General features: G+C 35.6%; 1 protein-coding gene across 3 annotated transcripts in view; it reads left to right on the plus strand.

Moving 5' to 3' along the window:
* LOC128890050 (uncharacterized) overlaps positions 1-21,468 on the plus strand; it is a 48,180-nt gene that overhangs the window by 17,307 nt on the left and 9,405 nt on the right. For all 3 annotated transcript variants that reach the window (XM_054148225.1, XM_054148223.1, XM_054148224.1), the window contains exons 2-5: positions 1,534-1,758; positions 3,083-3,660; positions 13,801-13,981; positions 15,989-16,123. In XM_054148225.1, the coding sequence (XP_054004200.1) occupies positions 1,536-1,758; positions 3,083-3,660; positions 13,801-13,981; positions 15,989-16,123 (1,117 nt within the window). In that variant the 5' untranslated portion in view covers positions 1,534-1,535. The remainder of the gene's footprint in view (positions 1-1,533; positions 1,759-3,082; positions 3,661-13,800; positions 13,982-15,988; positions 16,124-21,468) is intronic.

The raw sequence follows: 21,468 nt of genomic DNA on the forward strand, positions 1-21,468 counted from the left end.
GAAAACCATGCTTTCATCAAAATAAAAAGTGTTTAAAAGTTACTCTGTGTATCTAGATCCTACCCTATTGGCATGAATTATTTTAACTGTTCGATGGAGCGCAAAAATTGGAGATACTTCAATTTAATAGCGCATAAATCGAGTATTAATCGTGTACAATGAATAATGAAATTTTAGTAATATTAGCAAGTTACGAGACAAAACTCGCATTTGCACGCATAATTAGCGCATAAATCCTGCATGTTTTTCTGTTAATATTGCTTATTATTAGACATCGGATCTTTATGCATTTATAGGAAATTTGAATGTGTAAGAAACTACGTACGCAAACATATGCAAGAATATAAAAAAAATTGAAGTAAAGTTCATGTTATAATATTTGCAGAATAAAATAAATTCCTAGTTAAGTTAAATTTTTGTAGGCACGTTTGCGAAGATTTTATTTTGCATAACATTCTGCAGTCTACTTATCATTAATATGTGGGGGGGGGGAGAGGGCTTACTGGCAGTCTATTCAGCCCTCGTATTTAAATAAATTTTTTTACATTAAACGAAGCGAGCGCAAAATTCTTTTCTTACGGTTTGAAGAGCGCATAAATTCTGCATTATTATACAATTTTTTCCTTAAATTTTATTTAAGTGAGAGGCTAGCTAGACAGACGTCAGTATTTCGACGCCAGAAAGAACCTTGCTTGTCTCTGTCCCGGTTGACATTTTCCACAGACCGTCGCGAAACGAGCCTCGACTTCCTTCTTCCCCGGTAACGACACTGTTGTAACGCGTTGATTAACAACAATTTCCCTGCTCGCTCTTCCGCCGACACAAGGATGTAATAATTCGACGCGCGCGACACTAATTGCAGGAGCTTTCATCGTGATTAGGGTATTACCACTCTCGCTCTTCGTTCCGATTGCAATTTCCCTGGAATTAAGCGTTCCGTTGTGCTTTCGTTACGTTTCTGGCTCACTTTCCGACAGAGGAACATTATCCAGGAAACTAGAATAGTCGAATGCATTGCAATATCTTCGACGAAGGATAATTTTTAATTTGCGAAGTTCATTTACTCTAGGCGAAATTGAATATAATGAAAGATATTCAATAAAGATTATTCTACGCTATCGTATAATTAATCTCTAACATTTCTTATTATGTTAATAAGATATTTTACGATTCTAATACCGAGTACCGACGAAAATAATAAAATTCCGAAACTGGACATCGCAAATTTGTATCGTTACTTTTTCAAGAAAGTACGCGCACGAATTCTCAGTTTAAACGGTTACATGGAAGAGATTGTACAGTAATATCTAGCTGAAAGAGTACCCACTTTTAAGTGCGAAAGGTTTCTTTGAAACTCGATGACATATACAAAACTGGATAAACTAGAAATTCCGGTAGTAGCAGGAAGAAGCCGATCCTCCGCGAATAAGAATAAATCGAAAATACGTAGAATGTAAAGAAACGAATATTAAGAGCTGATCCTAAGAGGAGATTCTGGCGTACCAACAATAGAGTTGCCGTTTTTGTTTTCAGAGATGCGAAGCGAGGTAGGAGAATGGCTGCCCACTTGCGTAGGTTCACCGATATGCATCCTGCTGCTATCGTGGTCGCTGCTGATTTATCAGAACCAGCCATCTTCCACGAAAAGAAGGGTCGACGTGTTTACAGTGGCCATTCTCGCGGAGAGTCTCGCGCATCAGCTCGGACTCCTTTCCTACGCGATCCTTACGCTCATTCGGCCGAGTAATCACTTTGGAGGTAATACGATGTATCTATTAAACAAAGGTTTTTTTTTCTATAAAAGAACCTTTAGAACTTTGTTTTTAAATAAATCGCAAACGGTGTGAAATGTATCCTCTTCGTTGACTTTAACCCATTCACTATCAGCTAAATTTAGAACGTTTTGCCCTGGACGCCGTTGTTTAATACAGATGTAAAATCTAAGTTGTTATTTTGATAATAAAAACTGATACTAAAATAGTTGTGTTTTTAAAAAAAGTATGTTTATATGAAATTGAGGGGTGTGTATCAATGAAGAGGCGCTCCATTTTCTAAAATTTTTGGGAAAATAAAAAGAAACGTTTTAAAATTCTGATTTTTGAAATTTTCTTTCTTTTTCTTTTTAATATCAAAGCATAGATACCTAGTTATGAAATTATGACGTTTCGGTCAACTATAACATGTAGTACTTCATTGTTTTTAATTTTTTCCTATTTTACTTTTAATCAAAAATATATTTTGAACATGACCTATTAATATTGTTAATAATAATAGCAAATTGTTAATATAATATAATTAATAATAATTTTAGCAAATTCTCTCCACTACGTTCGTCTGTAATTTGGCACATTAAAATAAAATGCTCTTTTTATAATGAAATGTAGGCACTTCGTTAATATTAAATAACATATTTTGTCAAACATAATATAATTTACTTACTTTTAATATACATACATCGGTAAATTTTTCGGTTCAGTGAAGAACGACTGGTTTTTCTCTTCGTACTATTTTTTTCTTAAATAATTAATTTATGATAATTTATTTTGCTAACCGACGTCAATACAAACAAAGATTTCACTGGATATATTTGGTCCACCGGAAAGTTCTGTTCGTTCCGTTTACAAGTTTTTAACAAGTACGCGCATATTCATTAAAAACGATATACAAATTGTAATCATGCTAGCAAGATGTCATAAATAATGATAAAAATTATATTATTCAATATATTTCTTAACAAGTATGCGCATATTCATTAAAAACGATATACAAATTGCAATCACGCTGGCAAGATGTCATAAATAATGATAAAAATTATATTATTCAATAAAATTTATTCAAGGTATTCGAAATTTATTATTTTGTGTTATTCTAAAAACGGATTTAAGTCTCATTCCTCGTCGCGTCCTCAGTTTCCAGCAAACTGAGTAGTTCAGAGCCACAAAGTCTAGAGATTGCTTCTTCTCTATCCTCTACTCTTTGTGTTCGACAATAACAGTGTATCCTTTCTTTTTTTTTTTCTGAAGAAACTTGCCTACCATACCGAAAAGAAACTAACTCATTGTTAATGACGTTCGATTCGCAGAGTTCTGCTCGACTCTAGTCTGGATGCTGAATTCGTCCAGCATCCTCCAGGAGCTGACGCTAACCTCTATAGCGATCTTCACCGCGATCAGCACCAGAGACGACGGTCTACGTCTCACGAAGAACCACCTCAAGTATCACCTCGTCAGCCTGAGCGTGATCGCAGCCTGCGTTGGTGTGACAGGTGTCCTGAATTTCGAGCCAGAGCTTTGCGTCTTCCTGGCTCAAGAGATCTCCGTGAAATATGGCGTGTTCGTGAACTCGTTGCGGTGTCTGTTGATGGCGACCACCCTGATCAGTTTGGTAACGACTCTGTTCAGGAGCGTTTGCCGGACGCGAAAGGCGGAATTGCTCAAGTCCGTGTCAGACCTTTCGGAAACAAGCTCGAAGAATTCCTCAGGAGCGTTCGAATGCCATCCGCACCACTGGGACCCTTCGAGCGGATCCTGCACCAGCGGATCCACCAACAGCAGAGCTTGCCTCAGGAAGAAGAGGGTCCAGGTGGACGAAGCCACCGGGAGACCCACCATCTACAGCATTCTCTTCGTCTGCTACGTCTTCCAGCATATTCCCATTTTGGTAATGTACCTTCCTCTTTATTTACCGAGTGACAACGATGGATGATTATTTTAGAATGTACCCGACCGCTTTTTAATGTGTAGGAATTCCGGGAGCCGGAGAGACGGCTACGAACTCTGATACTTTAACAATTTATTTTGGCTGCAGTTTACTTTGGCGGACGTACAATTTTCAAGGTTTTTTTTATATAATCCTGTAGATTTTGTCGATGGAAATTCGAAAATGCTAGTTTTAAGGCGAGGAATCCACTGGTTCAGAAGTTCTGAGTCGTGACACATTTGGTTACAATCGTAATCGTAATTATGATTAAGATTGTGTCCAACACTGCTTCAAACAATAGAAGTCCATTTTCAAATGACTCAAATGCTTCGACGTGAGAATGCACGTTGTGCGGATAGCAGAAGATACGAATAATAGAATGTCCGAATATTAGGGGATTCGTATAATGGGGGTACGGATACGGGAGAGTCACTACTGTATACGAAAACGTTGGTGCGTACGTATATCTGACCATCACGGCTGAAACCACTGAACCCATCCACTGTATAATCTTTATATTCACCGATTCACACCATATGTTCGCGTGCTGCTCTGGATTGTTTTCGTTTGTGTTAGACCCCTCTAAGTGGCCTTTGGGGGTCGCTTTTTTCGAAAATTCTCATTTATGGACCAATTTGGCTCATATTCACATCATATAATATTTAAATAAAAAGAAAGTCTGGCAAAATTTAGACCCGATAGATGGGGTGCTGAGGTGGAGATATTATAGAATAAGAATAGCATTCCACGCGGGTGAAACCGTGCTAGTACATACATATATTCTCAGTACATTTATTTGTTTTGTAAAATAAAACGTTTAATTATAGTAAATATTCCAACACTTTTGCAACAACGTTACTCGATATGTTGCTTGAATGTTTTTTATAAGAAATGTTTTTTGTAAGAAATGTATTTTGTTATATTTATTCATTTATATTTATATAAATTTATATAAATATAAATATATTATGTTATATATATATAAATATATTATATTATATTTATATAAATATAATGTATAAATATTTAATATAATATAAATATATTTCTTATATTTATATAAATTTGTTTACATTTTTATATGTATTCATTTACTTTATTCTTTAACGTTTTCTTTATTCTTTAACAAAAACTTGTTACGTTTTACCCGCTTTTACTGTTTTCGGATCGCGACAACTCGACGATCTAGATACAAAGACCAATTACGCGCAACGCTAGCAAACTATTATTTCCGAATCGATTTCTGCGCGGTAATTGTTACCTCGCGAGATTTATGGCGACAAGAGCGAATTAAACGCGAGATTTATTAAATCTTCGTTAAGGTGGCGGGCGATTTAGGCGTGCTTGCGAGTAAATTCGCTTCGAGCGCAGTGTCTCGGCCATAAGAGACGTATTTCGTAATAATCTGTAAAATTCCCGGTAACCAGCGAGCCGTGACAATGTTACGCGTCTAAAATCAACGGGTTAACTTATTCCTGCTTATCGTTCGGAAACGATTACAAATACGCGGTTACATGGCCGCTCTCTAATTCGCTGACGTGGCCATCGCATAACTCGAGAAATTGATATCTAATTGCGGCCACAATTATTTCCTAATAACGTAATTGCTTAATTAATAACGAGTAGCTTAATAAAGACGATGGTAACGACAGCATTACTAATGTTTCGTAAAAGAATAACGATCTCTTGAGCGGTGCGCGAATACTTAGGAAGAAGAAGCTTTGATCGTTGCCCAACAAAGGCGTATTGTTCGGTGCATTATCGATCGATGCTTCAATTTTCGAAAGAAGTTATACTACATTCGTGGATTCATCTGTTGCTTTATTCTGATACAATGCTTATTTGTCCTGTTCCGTTATTAACAGGTCCTTGCTATTGTTTTTAGTTAAACTGCAAATCAAATTTACAGTTTAACCCTTTGCGGTCATATGTCTACTATTAGCCACCACACCAAAGAACCATACTAATCTTATTATATATTGTATTCATCCATATATCATTTTACACTTTCTTTGTATTTTTATTATTTGATGATGAATTCGAGGCATTTTAAATGGCAATAGTTTTTTTTTATTAATGATTAAAAATATTAAGAATTTTATTTTAAAATACAATTCAAACAAAAAAATTTGTATTAAATTAGAAACTTGACATTTAAATGAACAAATTTATAACTATAAATTCAGAGCGCCAGTATGCTATATTTTCGGTAAGGAAAAATGTGTATCAAATCACCTTCCGAACCACCCCTTTAAAGGTCATCTAACATTTTTGGGACATCCTGTATATATCATACAATACATACATTATACAAATGCACACGCATCAAAATACCTTACAATAAATAATGCCTGTACTATTCCTTTAATCACGCTATACCGTTTTTATTTGAAGAATCGCCAAGTCCAAATAACTGTTTGCGAATATTTACTTCGAAATGACCGAATCTTGCTTCAAGTTTCGAATCAGAACGATATTTCGTATCTTTGTTCGCCTGAAACAAATCGCGCAGTTGTTAGTCGTCGAAAAGGTTCCCCTTGCGAGCAGGAAGCCGACTCGAATTCCTGTCATCCGGAAGTTGACGAGTCACCGGTTAAGTTCTCTTTTCTTTACACCGGAATTCCGTTCGTCGACGAGAAAGTTCCGTACAGATCGAAAGGGAGAGATAAATCTCTCATTGTTATAATTCAATGGTTCTTAACATGTTTTTTTTTTTCATAAACACTCGTAATAATCCGTTAAAGCTTAAAGGTCTCTCTGTCTCTTGAGACAGTATAATTAATCATTTTTTTGGAAATAAAAATATATTCGAGTTTCATGGATGTGAAGTTAAGAACCTCTGCTTTAGACGATATAAATGGCCGATATTTTTGTTAACGTACGCGCGTGATGCTTTGTTGGAGTTTACAACCGATAAATATTTATAGCGTGTCGCATCCAATGTGAAACGGTCAGGAAGGGAAAGGAGAGGAGAGGATACGAAAACACGTCGAAATATTTGAAAGTGCGAGCTTAATACGGCCGACGACCTCGATGTCAAACTCGATTAAGATTCGGCCAACGGTTAAAATCTTCTCAAGAGAAACTCCCCTGACCTTCCTTCTGAATATTTATAATCGGTTGCGTGACGCGTTCTGTTTATAATCCCGTCAAATAGTCGCCATTAAATTAGGTTGCTCCGCCATCAACGATGGACGACGCAGGCGTTCAAGTCTCCTCCGCGTTCAAGTTGTTAACCAGTTTTTCCATTCTCGAGGACAACGTATTGTTTAAACAAATCTTGGAGAAAATTATTAACACATAACCGACCGCACGCGCCACAGAGAACTGTTGGCAACAATTTGGTTTAACGATTTCACATATTATTTATACAAAATACAATATTAGAAGTTCAAAATGGGGAGATCTCCCTGATCGGTCGACTATGTCTTAATATGTATAAAAAGCACATCTCTTGAGATATTTTATCGTCTACTTCGTATTTCTCTGTCTTATCTCCCTAATTCGTTATAACCTTTCTTAAATTAACCTTTCTTTGGGAGTAGTATTATTTATATTGGGTTGGCGACTAAGTAATTGCAGATTTCAGCGATAGATAGCTACAGTTACAGTTACAGATAGCTGTAGTTACAGTTTTTTGTTTTTTTAGAGTTTGTAGTGCTTAGCTGTATGTAATTTTAAATTTTGCGTCGCCTTCGAAAAGGTTGCATTGTATTTAATAACTTAACCAAATTCGTCAAGAACTGATGAGTAATAATGCAGTTTGGATAGAAACTATTTCGTACTTTTCACTGCAATTTTTCGTACTTTTAAGCAATTATATCTAGAGCTAGTGAGTAATCATATAGAAATTATTAGAAAGTATCTAGAAATTATTTCATATTTCTTAGTATAGTTTCAATATTTTCCGATGTCGGTTATATTTTTTTCTAAAAATTAATTTTTTAGAATTTATTTAATTTGCAGAAGTATTAGGTCGTCCCATAAATTCATGCCACTTATTCTTCAGCTACCCAAATTAACATATGAAACATACCCATAAGTGTTCTAATTTCTGTACCTTTTTTATTAAATATTAATTCAGTCTGCAGCCCGAACTTATGAGACGACCTAATATTTGTTAATGTTTTGGAAACGTCTGTTCATATTTTTAAGAAAGAAAATTTGTTACGATCGGGAGGTATGGTATAATTACCTATCGCTTCGATCAAAGGGAAACTAACATACTCACCTAGATACATGCTTTAAAAATCGATCGAATTGTAAGGGATTGATGCGCGCAGCGTGATAACCGCGTTCTCTTTGCCATACAATTAAAACAAAGTAAAACGTCCAAACTCGTTTCGGATTCAACGGGAGTTCGCGAGCGAAGTTGATTAGTGAAACTCCCAAGTGATGGAGAGAAAATGAACGAACGCGCGAGGGCCGAGCATTAGAGAAAAGAGAGAAAGAGAAAATATCACGTTACCGTCATTGGCCGTACCGAAGCGATACGCTTGTGCAGCACGCGTTACGTTCGTACGTATGTAATGTGTACATATGTTAAATGTAAACCGCCTGTCGAAAGTACGTGTAACTGTACTAATCGATTCGGAAGATTCGGAGCAGAAAATGTATTGCCTGAGATCGCACGTGACATTTACATAATTGCGATGGGAATAAACAAGTAAAAGGGGAAATATCTAATCACAGTTGATCCATAAGCTTAAGCTAGATTCGCCGACATTAAATTGCACGTTCACCGCACAAAACAGCAGTACGTTTCAATCCTGATGAACTCACTCTTCAGAAATTTCTCATCGTGGAATATTAATTTACGAATAAATCAATACGATGTTTTCTCGCGTGAAAAAGAAAAGAAAATTTCCGTTTTCCTCGTAGAAAACCCGTACACGAATAGGAAGATTCCTACATCCACGATATTGTATTAGGGGGACCAGAAAGTAATGTCGTTTCTGCAAATGTCAATACTTGTTTATAATTTATCAGGCCATTGTGTACCAATTGATTTTTATCGATCTGAGTTTGAAAATTTGCACACTAGATAGCAAAAGGTTGTTGGTAAAGAGTGCGAACATAATTGATTAAAAATAAAAACTTGTTATGAATTTATTTGTTAGTGATGTATGATGTATGACATCATTGTATTGACGACATTGATGTATGATAATGTAAAGTGAAATTTTCATGATTTTCCGAAACTCTGAATATTCCCGTTTATCGAAATCTGCTGATGGAGTAAGCGTATTCTTTGCATAATTTTCACTCGTTCGCTTGGAACTTTCTAAGATCTCTTCTCTTCTTGAACGGCAAGACCGTCAACGTCTACATAGTGAAATTCGAAATTTTATTAGATCGGCCATGAACGGTTTCACTGTGTTACTGGAACGATATTTCGAGGTTTCCCTTTCCTAGAGAGAGCCACATTAAAGAGAACACGTTCGATATAGATCGTATAAACGCATGCACGTCACGTTTCGAAGTTGCCATATTTTCTAATTAAGGTACCAGTTTCGATTTCATATCCGCCGCGCCGGTTACGCGGCGAATTAAAGCTTCGTAATCTCGAACCACTCGCACTGCTCGCGTATAATTCATTTGGCGCATAATTCCGTGTAAATTCAGCCCGCTGCGATTTCCCAACTGGCTGCAACCTTTTTTTCCCGGCGATATTAACTTTTACATAAGTTGAAGGATACCTGTCAAAACTTTCATCGTTGTATAACTATTTCCTTTCGTTTTCCTTTTTCTATTATTCTATTGCGTTGCACGTTTAAAGTTCTTGGAAAAATTTAATTTGTTTGAAACATTCTAAAAATTATCCTAGTACTTTGGGATACTTCGAATTATGTTTTGTACAACTAAATAAAGAAAATTGTACGTTTCGAATGAATAAAGAAATCGGGTAAGGTTGAAATACGGAACACATTTAAACGCAAACGTATTGGTAGTACTTTGAATGCATACCGCACGGTAAATCAGCGTGCAAGTTGAAATTTGTTGCCTTGTAGCATTTTGTATTATTAAATACGGTTGTGCTTCACTAGTGCGTGAAATTCGGTGAATATTAACAAACCTGTCCCGTATTTCCATTTTTGCAAGGAATCTCGTCTAGGGTAAATGAAAGTTTGATATGTTTAACCTCGATATATTGCGTGATATCTACTTCTACGTTTAATCATTCGGCGTAACTGAATTTCAATTCCACTCTCACGATCTGTTGTTCGCGTGATCTAAGAATGATCTCTATAACGGGATACATACCATACGGGGTGAATCTAGAAACTGTGACAAACTTTAACTTTTCTAGGAGAGAGGACGCAAAATGTTGACACGAAAATGGAAACAATCTTTGAATAATATAATTTTTACATTCGAGTAAATGATCAAAGTGAACAAAATTCTGATATCAATTCAAATATAGCCCATGTCCATATACTAAAAATGCTTTCTTCTCCGAGAAATGAAGATTTATACATAATATTCAAGTTTTTGATCGGAGAATACACGAGACTTTCTTACCCTGGTAACGTAACATGAAAATCTATTTTTAATTCTTTAAATCATCGATTGAGTCGAAGAAACCTGAAAACGCGATATCTCATCAGGCGTACGCGATGTGTTAACTCTGTTTTTGAAAAAAAATATATAATCAAAAAAGGCGCACCCAGATGCAGATAAAACCCAATGGAAATGAAAGTGCATACCCCAAGTTGGAGGAATATGCAATAAGTACAAAGTGATATTAGATGTCTTTTTGTAATGTGTTTTTAAAGTTCAAAATTTAAAAAAAATTGAATTTATTGTATACTTGGGCCTGAAAATTCCATAATTGGTGCTTGATTGTTATGAACAGATCACTTGTTTTTTTCTATTCGTTACCCAAAGGCAAAAAACAAATTAAAACTGATAAAGTTTTTATTGCAAAAGGCCTCAATTTCTACTCTTTGGTCGTTATATTGTCTTAAAAAAAAAATAAACAATGAGACAATCCCACCAGAGTGTGATCTAAGGCCAAATTATGGACTTCAGATAGTAAATAACTTGTTAAAAAATATTTCGTTTTTTGATTTTTGTTCATTAGTCGATGCACTCGACGATAAAAATGTAACTTGCCGTGTAACTACAATGATCCTCTGTTTATAGAAACACAAAAACGATGTATAGCTGTTTGAATTATACATAAATATATTCGCAAAGTTTTATATAAATAAATATACGAGTTTGCCTGTAAAAAAACTTCTTACCACCATCTTTACTTAAAACTTTCAAGTATTTATTGCTACTTTAATATAAGTGACATGGAATGAGAATGAGTACATACGTGTACGCAAAGCGGTTAAAGTGACGCAGTGGATGCGCACGGTCTGCGTAAAACCGCGCGTTTCTGGCGCGCAACGTGCGCGCTTTTGAAAGCGCGACCGAGCCGGAGTTTTCACTGTGGAAATTGTGTGGATCGTTAAAATCGAAAGTGTAGCGGCCACGTAAGACCACCGACGCGACGTTCCGACATTTCCCTCGTTCGCGATGCCTTCTCTTGTTTTTTTTCCTTCTCTTCCATTTTATTAGCACGGCCGCGAAATTACAGGAGCGCACGCGTCAGTTGTTTATCGACGCGTCCAGGGCTGACGAGTCGAACAATTAGCTGCACGCGATTCACCATGCAGCTGCATTCCGCTCCTTTTCGCCCAGCGAAAGCCGCGACCGATCGTTCCTGACACGATTTCGCCGTGGAAATCGACGATCGATAGACAGATCGATAACTTCTATGTCCCGGAAAATTTCGAATTAAATTTTTCAGAATCGACACGTGTACCATTTGCATTCTCATATTAATAGTAAACGATTTATAATAAAAAATGTAACTTTTACGTAGCGGAAAGTATCCTTCTCGAACCCCTCCTGTCAATGAAATCTGCAATTGCGCAAATAACCATTGTCTCGGGGTAAACTCTTTTTCACTTGGAAAGCTCTTTCAAATACTGTATTAACGCTTTACCGATCGGTAGCCTATTAACCTTTTCGGTGCTCTACGCAAGTATACTCGTCAAATTATTTTATTTTTGTCGTGATCAAGACGAGTTAAATCGCATGAGCTTATTTTTAATGAGTTAATGAGTTAACTCGTCTTGAGCTCTTTTCTATTTAAAAAGCTCATGTGATTTAACTCGTCTTGAGCACGACAAGAACAAAATAATTTGACGAGTATACTCGCGCAGAGCACCGAAAAGGTTAATATCAATATGAGCTTTTCAAATAGGAAAGAGCTCAAAACGAATTAACTGATTAACTCATTAACAGTAAGCACAACAAGAACAAAATAATTTGTCGAGTATACTCGCGCAGAACACCGAAAAGGTTAATCGTCTCTTTTCCATGACAACTAACACTTTCTTATTTATTATATTACTGAGATAATACGATCTCATTGTATGCTCCCATTACTATGTGACTTATTAAAATATTATGTAAATATAATTCGTAAAACGATTTTGAAGGATAAAATAAATTTTGTATAATACTAATGTTATGAAACTGAACAATATTGTTAAATTTAAGTACATATATGCCCAAATGCTATCGATCGCTAAAGTGTTAACAAAGCACTTACTAGGGAACCATTCAACCTGTTCCCCTCCGAGCTCGACCTACTTTTGTAGGATGATAGAATACAGGTCTCCGTTTTTACGTATAAAATATTAGGCGCGATAATTCGATCATTTTAGGGATGTAAGTAATTCAGGTAACTTTGATACATGGTACGTTTATCGATCTCTGTCGCCAAAACGTCGCAGATCGTTTGAGGGCTAAAGAAACGATGCGTGACAAAATACATCGGCAGCAGAGATAAGGAAAAATTTGAAAGCACACGGGAATATGCTGAATTATTTCTGGAAAGAGTAGAGTTCCTGAAAACTGTTGGTTCAAGTGTTATACATATACGCCAGTCATTTTAGACACTAAATATTGCATACAATACTGTAAAGTTGCATTTTTGATATGTAATAAAAGTCAAAGATCCCCAGAAAATGACAGTCTAAGTCAAAATACCTACGGAATCAATTATACTTTTTTTATACAACTTTTTCTTGAACTGGATTTTTACTTCTTTTGGTTTTCGTTAATTTAAAAAAAAAATATATAATAGGTGCAGGTTCCACTATGGTCTTAAAATTAAGGTAATTAAATTTGCTGCAATTTCATTTCTCATGAGCTTAGTGTAGAATTAGTATTTATGTCAATATATCGGTCGAAAGTAGGCCAAACGTTAAAACTTCCACTTTTGTGGAAAATTTGTCAATTTTCGCAGAACTGTATCTCTGGAACCAAGAGAGCTACAGAGCTTCAACACATTTCAAATTGTAGGCAATTTTATCTACATTAGAAAAAGGTAACAATGACTTTTCTCGCCAGGATACTCCTTTAGATCCATGAAGACCAAGAACTTTAATATCGATGGTACAGTTTCCGAGATATTGAGCTGTTAAGAATTATGTGGCCCACCCTGTATATCCATGTTTACTCATCTGTGGTATTCTAACTTTTACAATCTGTTGTCATGTATATCAATACTTGGTATAGAGCAGGAAAAACTACAGTCGACCGCTTTTCCTACACGATCGATCCCACACCATACGATTCATGTTCTTGTTTGACTCCTTGTGAATGGGGAGCGCGATAATACACTAGTGTTCACCCTTTGCACTCGAGAGGTGACTCTTAGTCGCAATTAGATTTCACGGAGCAAATCTGCAATACCCAAAGTTTTTAGGTTCAATTTCTTCGTAGCTCGACGTATCAATAAAATGATTATCGGTGAGGTAAAGGTGACCTTATTCTCAAATCTAGATAGTTTAGAACTCACAGCGATAGAATGTTAAGAAACATCTCGAGTTGCTGGTAGATACCAACAAAAAAGGCCTCGAGTGCAAAGGGTTAATAACCGTATCTGGGAAATTCCTATCAAAGACAAATCGATCTCTCTGTTTCCGCACAGTGCTAGAAAAAACGTTTTGTACGCGAGATCCATGCAAATGAAAAATACCATAACTGGCTGTCCCAACAAAAGTTTGCTCGAATAACGTGGCTCTTGTTTCGCAGGTAATATCCATCATGCCGAGCCTCCTCACAGATTTCTGCACACCTCAGAATCTCGCGACTTGGTTACCCCTGGTAAAAGATGCCCTGTTACCTGTGTTCCTGGCGCTCTTCGACAAAATGTTCTGTCGGTACGTGGCGAAAGTTTACACGAAGCAAGATCACTCCAGGAGATTGTCGCACGGTAAGTCTAGGTTCTATCGAATCGATTCACAGAAAAATACAGTTTCTTTTGATCGAACTTCGACGATTTCTAACCCTATCGAACTAAATGCTACATTTGATAGATATAAAATCGCCGATCGAATTATCGGAGGCACCGATAAAAGAAACAGGTTTCTCGGGATATACCTAACAACGACATATATATTAGATTAACGCGTATCATTCAAAAAATATTCGATATTTGGTTATGTTGACTTAAAAATTCTAGAGACACACGTTTTATCACGTTTTATTTATTCGGCATTTCATCCTTAAGGGGAGGTTACCGTTCATGACGATGAAAGATTAGATTCTTTTACAAATAATATGGGTGCATATTTGAAAAATGTCATACTGGTGTAATTTGGAACAGTCAACAGTATGGGTGCATGTCTGAAAAATGTCACACTGACGTAACGTTTGATAATAAACATGTTAGAATAAAATAAATCGCAAAAATGATTTCGCATGTCCCTTTTTTGTATTGATTTTCAATCACCTGGTTCTTACGCTCGTCGTGGAATCTCTAGATTTTGTTACATAATTTCTTTAAAGTATTTAGAACACGTAGGTAAAAGGATATTTTCATATCTAAGGTATTTTAGAATTTACAGCATCGGATAGGAAACAGGTAGCTCACGAATCCTCCGCCAGTTGAAAGGAAATTCAATTTGCAGGTCGATTTTTTCAAACGCCTGCTATTTTCTTATCCATAGGATTTTTAGAAAATGAAAAACGGCAAGGCTCCTCAAATTCATTCTACTTGAACAACTCGAAATATGTTTTTAATTCAGATGAACTATCAAGGCTGTGAAGCGCCCCGCGCCGTGCAAACGACGCATTTATTTGTTTAATCTGACCTGGAGCCGCCATTTTGTACTCTTTCTCCATCAAAAAAATTGAAATTTAACTTCCAATTATACAAAAATATATTACTTTGAAACCTATATCCAAAAGTATTTATTTTATATTAAAAAAAATTCCAGAACTTTGCGCATGTTTCATGCATCTCGACGGTAACCTCCCCTTAACACAGAAAAACTTGTCTTTTTCGATTGATGTCTTTAATAATCGTGTATGTATGCGTCGCATTCTCAAACATTCTCGAACGGTTTTTGATTTGCACCATTCTGGTGATACGATCGATGAAACAGGATTCATCGGTTCGATGGTATTTCTGCGATGGAGGCTGGCATCGATTCCTCTCGATGAAAAATGCGCTAGCTGACGCAGCTGCACGCGTGGGAAACAGCTGCGAAGAAGCATCAACGCGTAATCGTCAAATAGAAATATCAGTTATGCGACAAGCCGCAATCTCGCAATCGCCGCAACCACATACCGCACGGTTAATTTCCCTTTTATTCGTGCGATTCATTTTTTTTTCTTTCCGCAGTCCTCTAGCCGTTAACAGTACTCGGATTGTTCTGCTCGATGATAGTTTTAGTTTTACCACGACCGTCTCGTTTAATTCACCTTTAGCGCCGGTGGTTGTTTCCCAGAGCCGAGTAAAATACCGTTTCAAATAGTAAATAATAAAATGCTGTTTCAGCCGGTAAGTAATAAAATATTATTTCGCAACGACACTCGCGAACAAATGCTTGTTCATAATAAAATTTCGATAACGCGTCATCGCTACGCCTTTTACATTTGTATTAAAAAAAAAATATTCAAATTAGTAAGACACGAATCAACGACTGTGCAAAATTTCAATCCGTTATTAAAAGTAGCGTTTGTTTGATAAAATTTATAAAACGTGTTAGTTTCTCCGTAGAGTGGAATACCATACCGATAAATATCCAGTATTATCGCAAAACATCAATCCGTTATTAAAAATAGCGTTTGTTTCATAAAATTTATAAAACGTCTTAGTTTTTCCGTAGAGTGGAATACCATACCGATAAATATCCAGTATTTTCGCAAGACGCAAGCGAAAATGCCGCGTGTTTCAGACGATTTCGTCAAAATTTCTGTTTTGCTTCCTTTTCAGGTGGCATAGACGGCAAGTTTCGTCATTTCGAGCAGGACGCCGAGTACAAGCTGCAGTTGAACCTGAATCACGGTCTGAAGTTCCCATTGACTAACGGAAGCCTCTACGGACGATTGCACAATCATCAGAACAGAGGTAAACACTAACATTTTTCGCGGCGCTGTTGCAGTATTTTCACTCTACCCTTCTATTCGCACGACGCAAGTGGGACAGAGTTTGCGTAGACCATTGCTATCTCCAAGTTTTGCGTTGGTTGACGTCAACGATAGGACTATAGAGGAAGAACGAAGTCGGTTAAAAAGTTAACAGCGGTGGGATTAATTTCGCGATAACTCGAAAGACAGACGAATGGGATTTAATCCTTGCTATTTCTTCGACTCGCTCGACTTTACTTTTACATCCATTAGCGATGAAAGTGGGATGTAGCGATGAGAAGAACTCGGTTACAATTCGAGAGACAGGTTGAGAAATAACAACGGAAACTAAGGTACTTTTAAAGTTCATTTTGTTTTTCTAAAGTTAGGAAATCGTGTTTGAGAAAATGTGAGAGCAATTAACAGAAAATAAGAGCACACACAAGAAGAAAAAAGAGGGAACAACATACAATAATTTTCTTCTTGGTAGGTGAACAACAAGTGGCAGACTAATCTGATTGATTGATTGATTTATTAAAGTGTAGGGACTCAAAAGGCCCTTATTACACTACAATGTGGTACAACATATATGAAACTGTCTAAAACAGCCTAATCTGCATGCCACTAATTTGTAATATAAAACGCACGTAATTCAATAGATGCGATCGCCATTGGTAGGAACACCTGCATTTGCGACAATTTGGGAGAAAGTACAGTAATGTCTCCATAATTGCACAAGCTTGGGAACTGACCTTGTGCAGTTATCGTAGAGATCGTATATTCTCTGATATTTGCCGACGAGCTTTGAACGTAGAGAAGGACAGCGAATAAAGAAAAGGACGGAGCGAAAACGCCAGGGTATGTCGGTGAGACAATTTAATGGAACAGTTTTAATGAAACTGTTTTATTATTAACTCTTTTGTTGTATAACTTTTACCATCATATTCTTGACATTTTTCTGATTATAATGAGACCAAACACGACATAATTCGGATGATATTTACCATGTACCTTTTTTTAGTTAGTGTTCTACGATATACAGGGTGTCCGAAAAATGTTGAAACAGCTTAAAAGGGGTGGTTCGGGAGGTGATTTGAAACAACTTTTTCCTACCTACTGTTAGACGTCTTTGCGATCACAATGAAATATGACCGCGATAAATTCAAGTTAACTGTTTATATTCGTATCGTTACGTGTGGGCGGAGAAAGAGCGTACTAATTAATTTCTTTTATTTTTAATTTTTCCTTATTATATTTTTCAAAAGCAATTATAGAATTTAATCCAATAAAAACGAGAAATTCACAATGAGCTTTAGCGACAAAAGTATCCCACTTCTGACACCAATTCAGCTGTAACGTGTCACAGAAATTTATTTAATAAATTTATATATATTTTACTTGCCTATCGGCAAGGTCAAGTCTTTGTCGCAGCAGTCCCGTACGGGCCCTGTCTCACGTGTGAATTTCTAAGTGAAATTTAGATTATCAGGATTCGAACGGCAGGAAATTATTAAGATGAACGCAATATCGATATCTACTGAAAACACCATTACAGAATTTATTTGATTGATTATTTGGTGTTATTGATAAGACTATAATTTGTTTTGAACATTTCAATCTCAATATTCAACTTGAATTTATAATTTTGAACGCATTAAGGGGTTAGTCGCAGTCAGGAAAATGGAAACGGACAGTTCCTTGTGTTTTTTTTTTTGAAGGTATTAAATAATAATTTTTATTAATGAAATGTAAATATGTATATTATAAAGTATATCTTAAAGAATTATAAACGAATTTTTGTTTTAAGAAAGGGTAATTCATTTCGTCATAACAGGCGATGGCGTGGGTGGCCACTTGGTTTGCGGTGAGCAAGATTTCTTCAAACTGGTGCACCTGAAAACAAAACTAAAGGTAGATTTAGAAAATATATTAGACTAACGGGTCGCTGAACGAAAGATTTCTTATTTTCTTATATACTTTTCTTTTTATTCTCTATTTAATCACTTAATTTTATAATGAAAATTGAACTTCAACTTCAAATGTACGCCATCTTGTTTTAAATTAATTTTTTCCAAAATCCTTCGTTCAGGGACCCGCTAGACTAATGTATTTCCGAAATCTACCTTTGTTTTTGTTTTCAGATAAACCAGTGTAGACAAATCTTGCTCACCGCAAACCTATGTTCTTAAATCAAGAAATGTTTTTTAGTTCTTTAAAACATGCTTTATAATATACTCAATTGTGACTTATGCAAATTATTATTTAATAACTAAAAAGAAATCACAAAGAAATGTCGTTTTTCCTTTTCCTGACTGCGACTAACCCCTTAAGATCGTAAGTGAAATATACCTTTGATTTTTGGAATTATATACGCGCTTTCACTCTCGCTTCATCCGTACATTAATGTATATATATAAAATTGTCGGAAAAGAATACATATGTACAATACAAAACAAATCAGTATAAAATATAAAGGTTATCCTAGGATACCAATTGAGGGTTACCCCGGAAATGAAATATTTCATTTATTGATATCCCAGTGATCACGATCGTTATGTTCAGATAATATATATTAGGTTGTCCCAAAAGTTTCTTTCGTAATTTGCACTCAATTATTTTGTGTGGCAGTGTTTATATAAATAGACAATCTAATTTCTTAGATGTTGATGTCGTAACAGTAATCGAGCAAAATGAATTGTACACAATTCAATAATGTAACATTAGACATAAAATATTGTGTATGTATTACTTATTAATAAAACGAAAGAAATTTTTGGGACAATCTAATACTTATATATCGTATTAGAGGAAACAACTCACCAATAATTTTCTTTTATATTACTAATTGTAATTCGAGTGGTTTAAGGTAGGTTTCCTTCTTTGTTACAATATGTAGCGATTTGCTCGGACTACCAGTTGAAAAGAGAAGCACACCATACGCGAATTAATTAAACGCGAAACTCTAATAACGGAAACAAACGAAAAGGAAATAAAACTAAATAAATAAATTAAATATGAGGTTAATATATAAAACCGATTTAACGAACGACCCGAGTTACTTCGTATTACAATACTAATAGTTACGGACTGGACTGTACGACAAGAAGTGATTTCGGCTCGTGCCTTGCTCGACCTCGTAAACTCGATGCAATGTTCTAGAAGCTTAGGAGACAAAGGATCTTCGAACCACGTGATCGTCGCTAGTTCATAGAAAAAATCCTCGAAATTTCGCGACTCGGTACACGCGAGAATTTGGTGTTTACGAGTTGTACGTCGTTTCGCGTTTCGCGTCTCGCGCCCACCAAGTGGCTCGGCTCGGTGTGGCGACAACATTGCGCGAGGACGAAGCACGCGGCAAATTCATGCTATGATTTCAATTAGAGATCCCAACTTCACGTGTATCGAAATACTCGGGTAATTAATGGATCCGTGTTTTAATCCGTGTATTTTCAATACTGGGGTACCTGGGTATCGAAATACACGGATATCCAAGTACGTACACGTGCATCGTAATACACGGGTACAGTATCCAATTATTTTTATATACAAACTTTTATGTAAAAAAAGCTATTATTCTAAAATAATGGTCCTTATTAATTTTGAAAAAATTAATAAGTAATAAAACAAATAAATAAAAAAAATGTAAACATAAGAAGAAAAAATATCACAGAATAAATTTTTTAGTACAATTTGTAAAACTTTATTTATTAGTTAGAATAAATGTTCAAGTCACGGATAACAATAGACAATACATTGTTTCATAATCAAATTTAATCAATTAAATCACTGTTTTGATATAAAAAAAACTAAAGTGTCGACATTTTCTGATGATAAACGAGTTCTTTTTGTATTAATAATATTTCCAGCTGTTGAGAAACATCGCTCCGAAGTATCTGATGTTGCCGGTACTGCCAAATACTTAATTGCAAGTTCCCCAATAGTGAGATATTTGGTTGCCCTAGTCTTCCACCACTCGAAATGATACAAATCAAATCGTAATTGCGGTTCGGTTAAGTACATTTGAAATTCTAAATTTAAATCGGAACATTATTGTAGAATAATACCTTTTTTTACATAAAAGTTTGTATATAAAAATAAGTGAATACTGTACCCGTGTATTTCGATGCACGTGTACGTACCTGGATATCCGTGTATTTGGAAACCCGGGTATCCGTGTATTCCGATACCCGGGCGCCAGCGTGTTTCGATACCCGGGTACCCGTGTATTAAAAATACCCGTGTTCTTAATTCCCTAATACACGGTACACGTGTTCCGTGTACCCGTGTATTTTAATACCCGTTCAAAACCGTGATCTCAATATACGAAGCGGAATAAACGTTTAATTTTATTTTAACACGCAATATTTACGTGTCCTTCTTCGAATGATAACCGTAACTGTAAATTCAAACGCGATGGTAATATTCGATGTGCTTATCTTTTCAACAATTGCATATACAGTGACTCCCAGAAATATTCGGACACTAGTGTATAGTTAGCTTTATGACTTAATATCGTAGTTATTAAAAAAGCAATTGTCTTCGTTACTTTTTCCAATAATAAGTCATTTATTAATGTTATTAAAGATGTATACACTAATCTTAAAATTTACATAAATTACATAATAGCAATAAATAAAAGAAAGAATATCACATTTTCGGGTACGATAAAACACAGAGGAGGCATTGTAGTGGTGTGGGGGTGCATTTCGACTTCCGGCGTTGGTAATTTAGTTTTTATCGATGGCATCATGGTTAAGGATGCTTATTTGAATCTTTTAAAAAGCAATTTAAAACAAAGTGCAGAAAAAATGGGGATTGCTGAAGATTTTAAATTTTACCAGGATAATGATCCTAACCATAAGTCGCGCATTGTTTAAGAATTTTTATTGTATAATTGCCCCAAAGTCCTTCATCCACCTCCACAATCACCAGACCTTAACCCTATAGAAAACTTATGGGATAAGTTGAACCAACAGATTCGCAAGACACTCATTCGTTCCAAAGAAGAACTTAAAATTAGGCTTCAAGAAGAATGGGCATCCATTTTGACAGAATATTTAAGAAAAATAATTTCTAATATACCGAATCGATTGAGACATATTATAAAACAAAAGAGATTTGCAACAAAATATTAATGTGGAACATATAATGTTTAATTTTAATTAATAAATGTTATTCCTCATAGTGTCCGAATATTTTTCTGACCCGAAAATGCGGTATTCTTTCGTTTTTTTATTGTTATTATGTAATTTATGTAAATTTTTTGATTAATGTATATATCTTTGATTATGTTAATAAATGATTCATTATTGGAAAAAGTAACGAAGACGATTGCTTTTTTAATAA

The sequence above is a fragment of the Hylaeus anthracinus genome, unplaced genomic scaffold (assembly GCF_026225885.1).
Source record: "Hylaeus anthracinus isolate JK02 unplaced genomic scaffold, UHH_iyHylAnth1.0_haploid 12000, whole genome shotgun sequence".
NCBI lineage: Eukaryota > Metazoa > Arthropoda > Insecta > Hymenoptera > Colletidae > Hylaeus > Hylaeus anthracinus.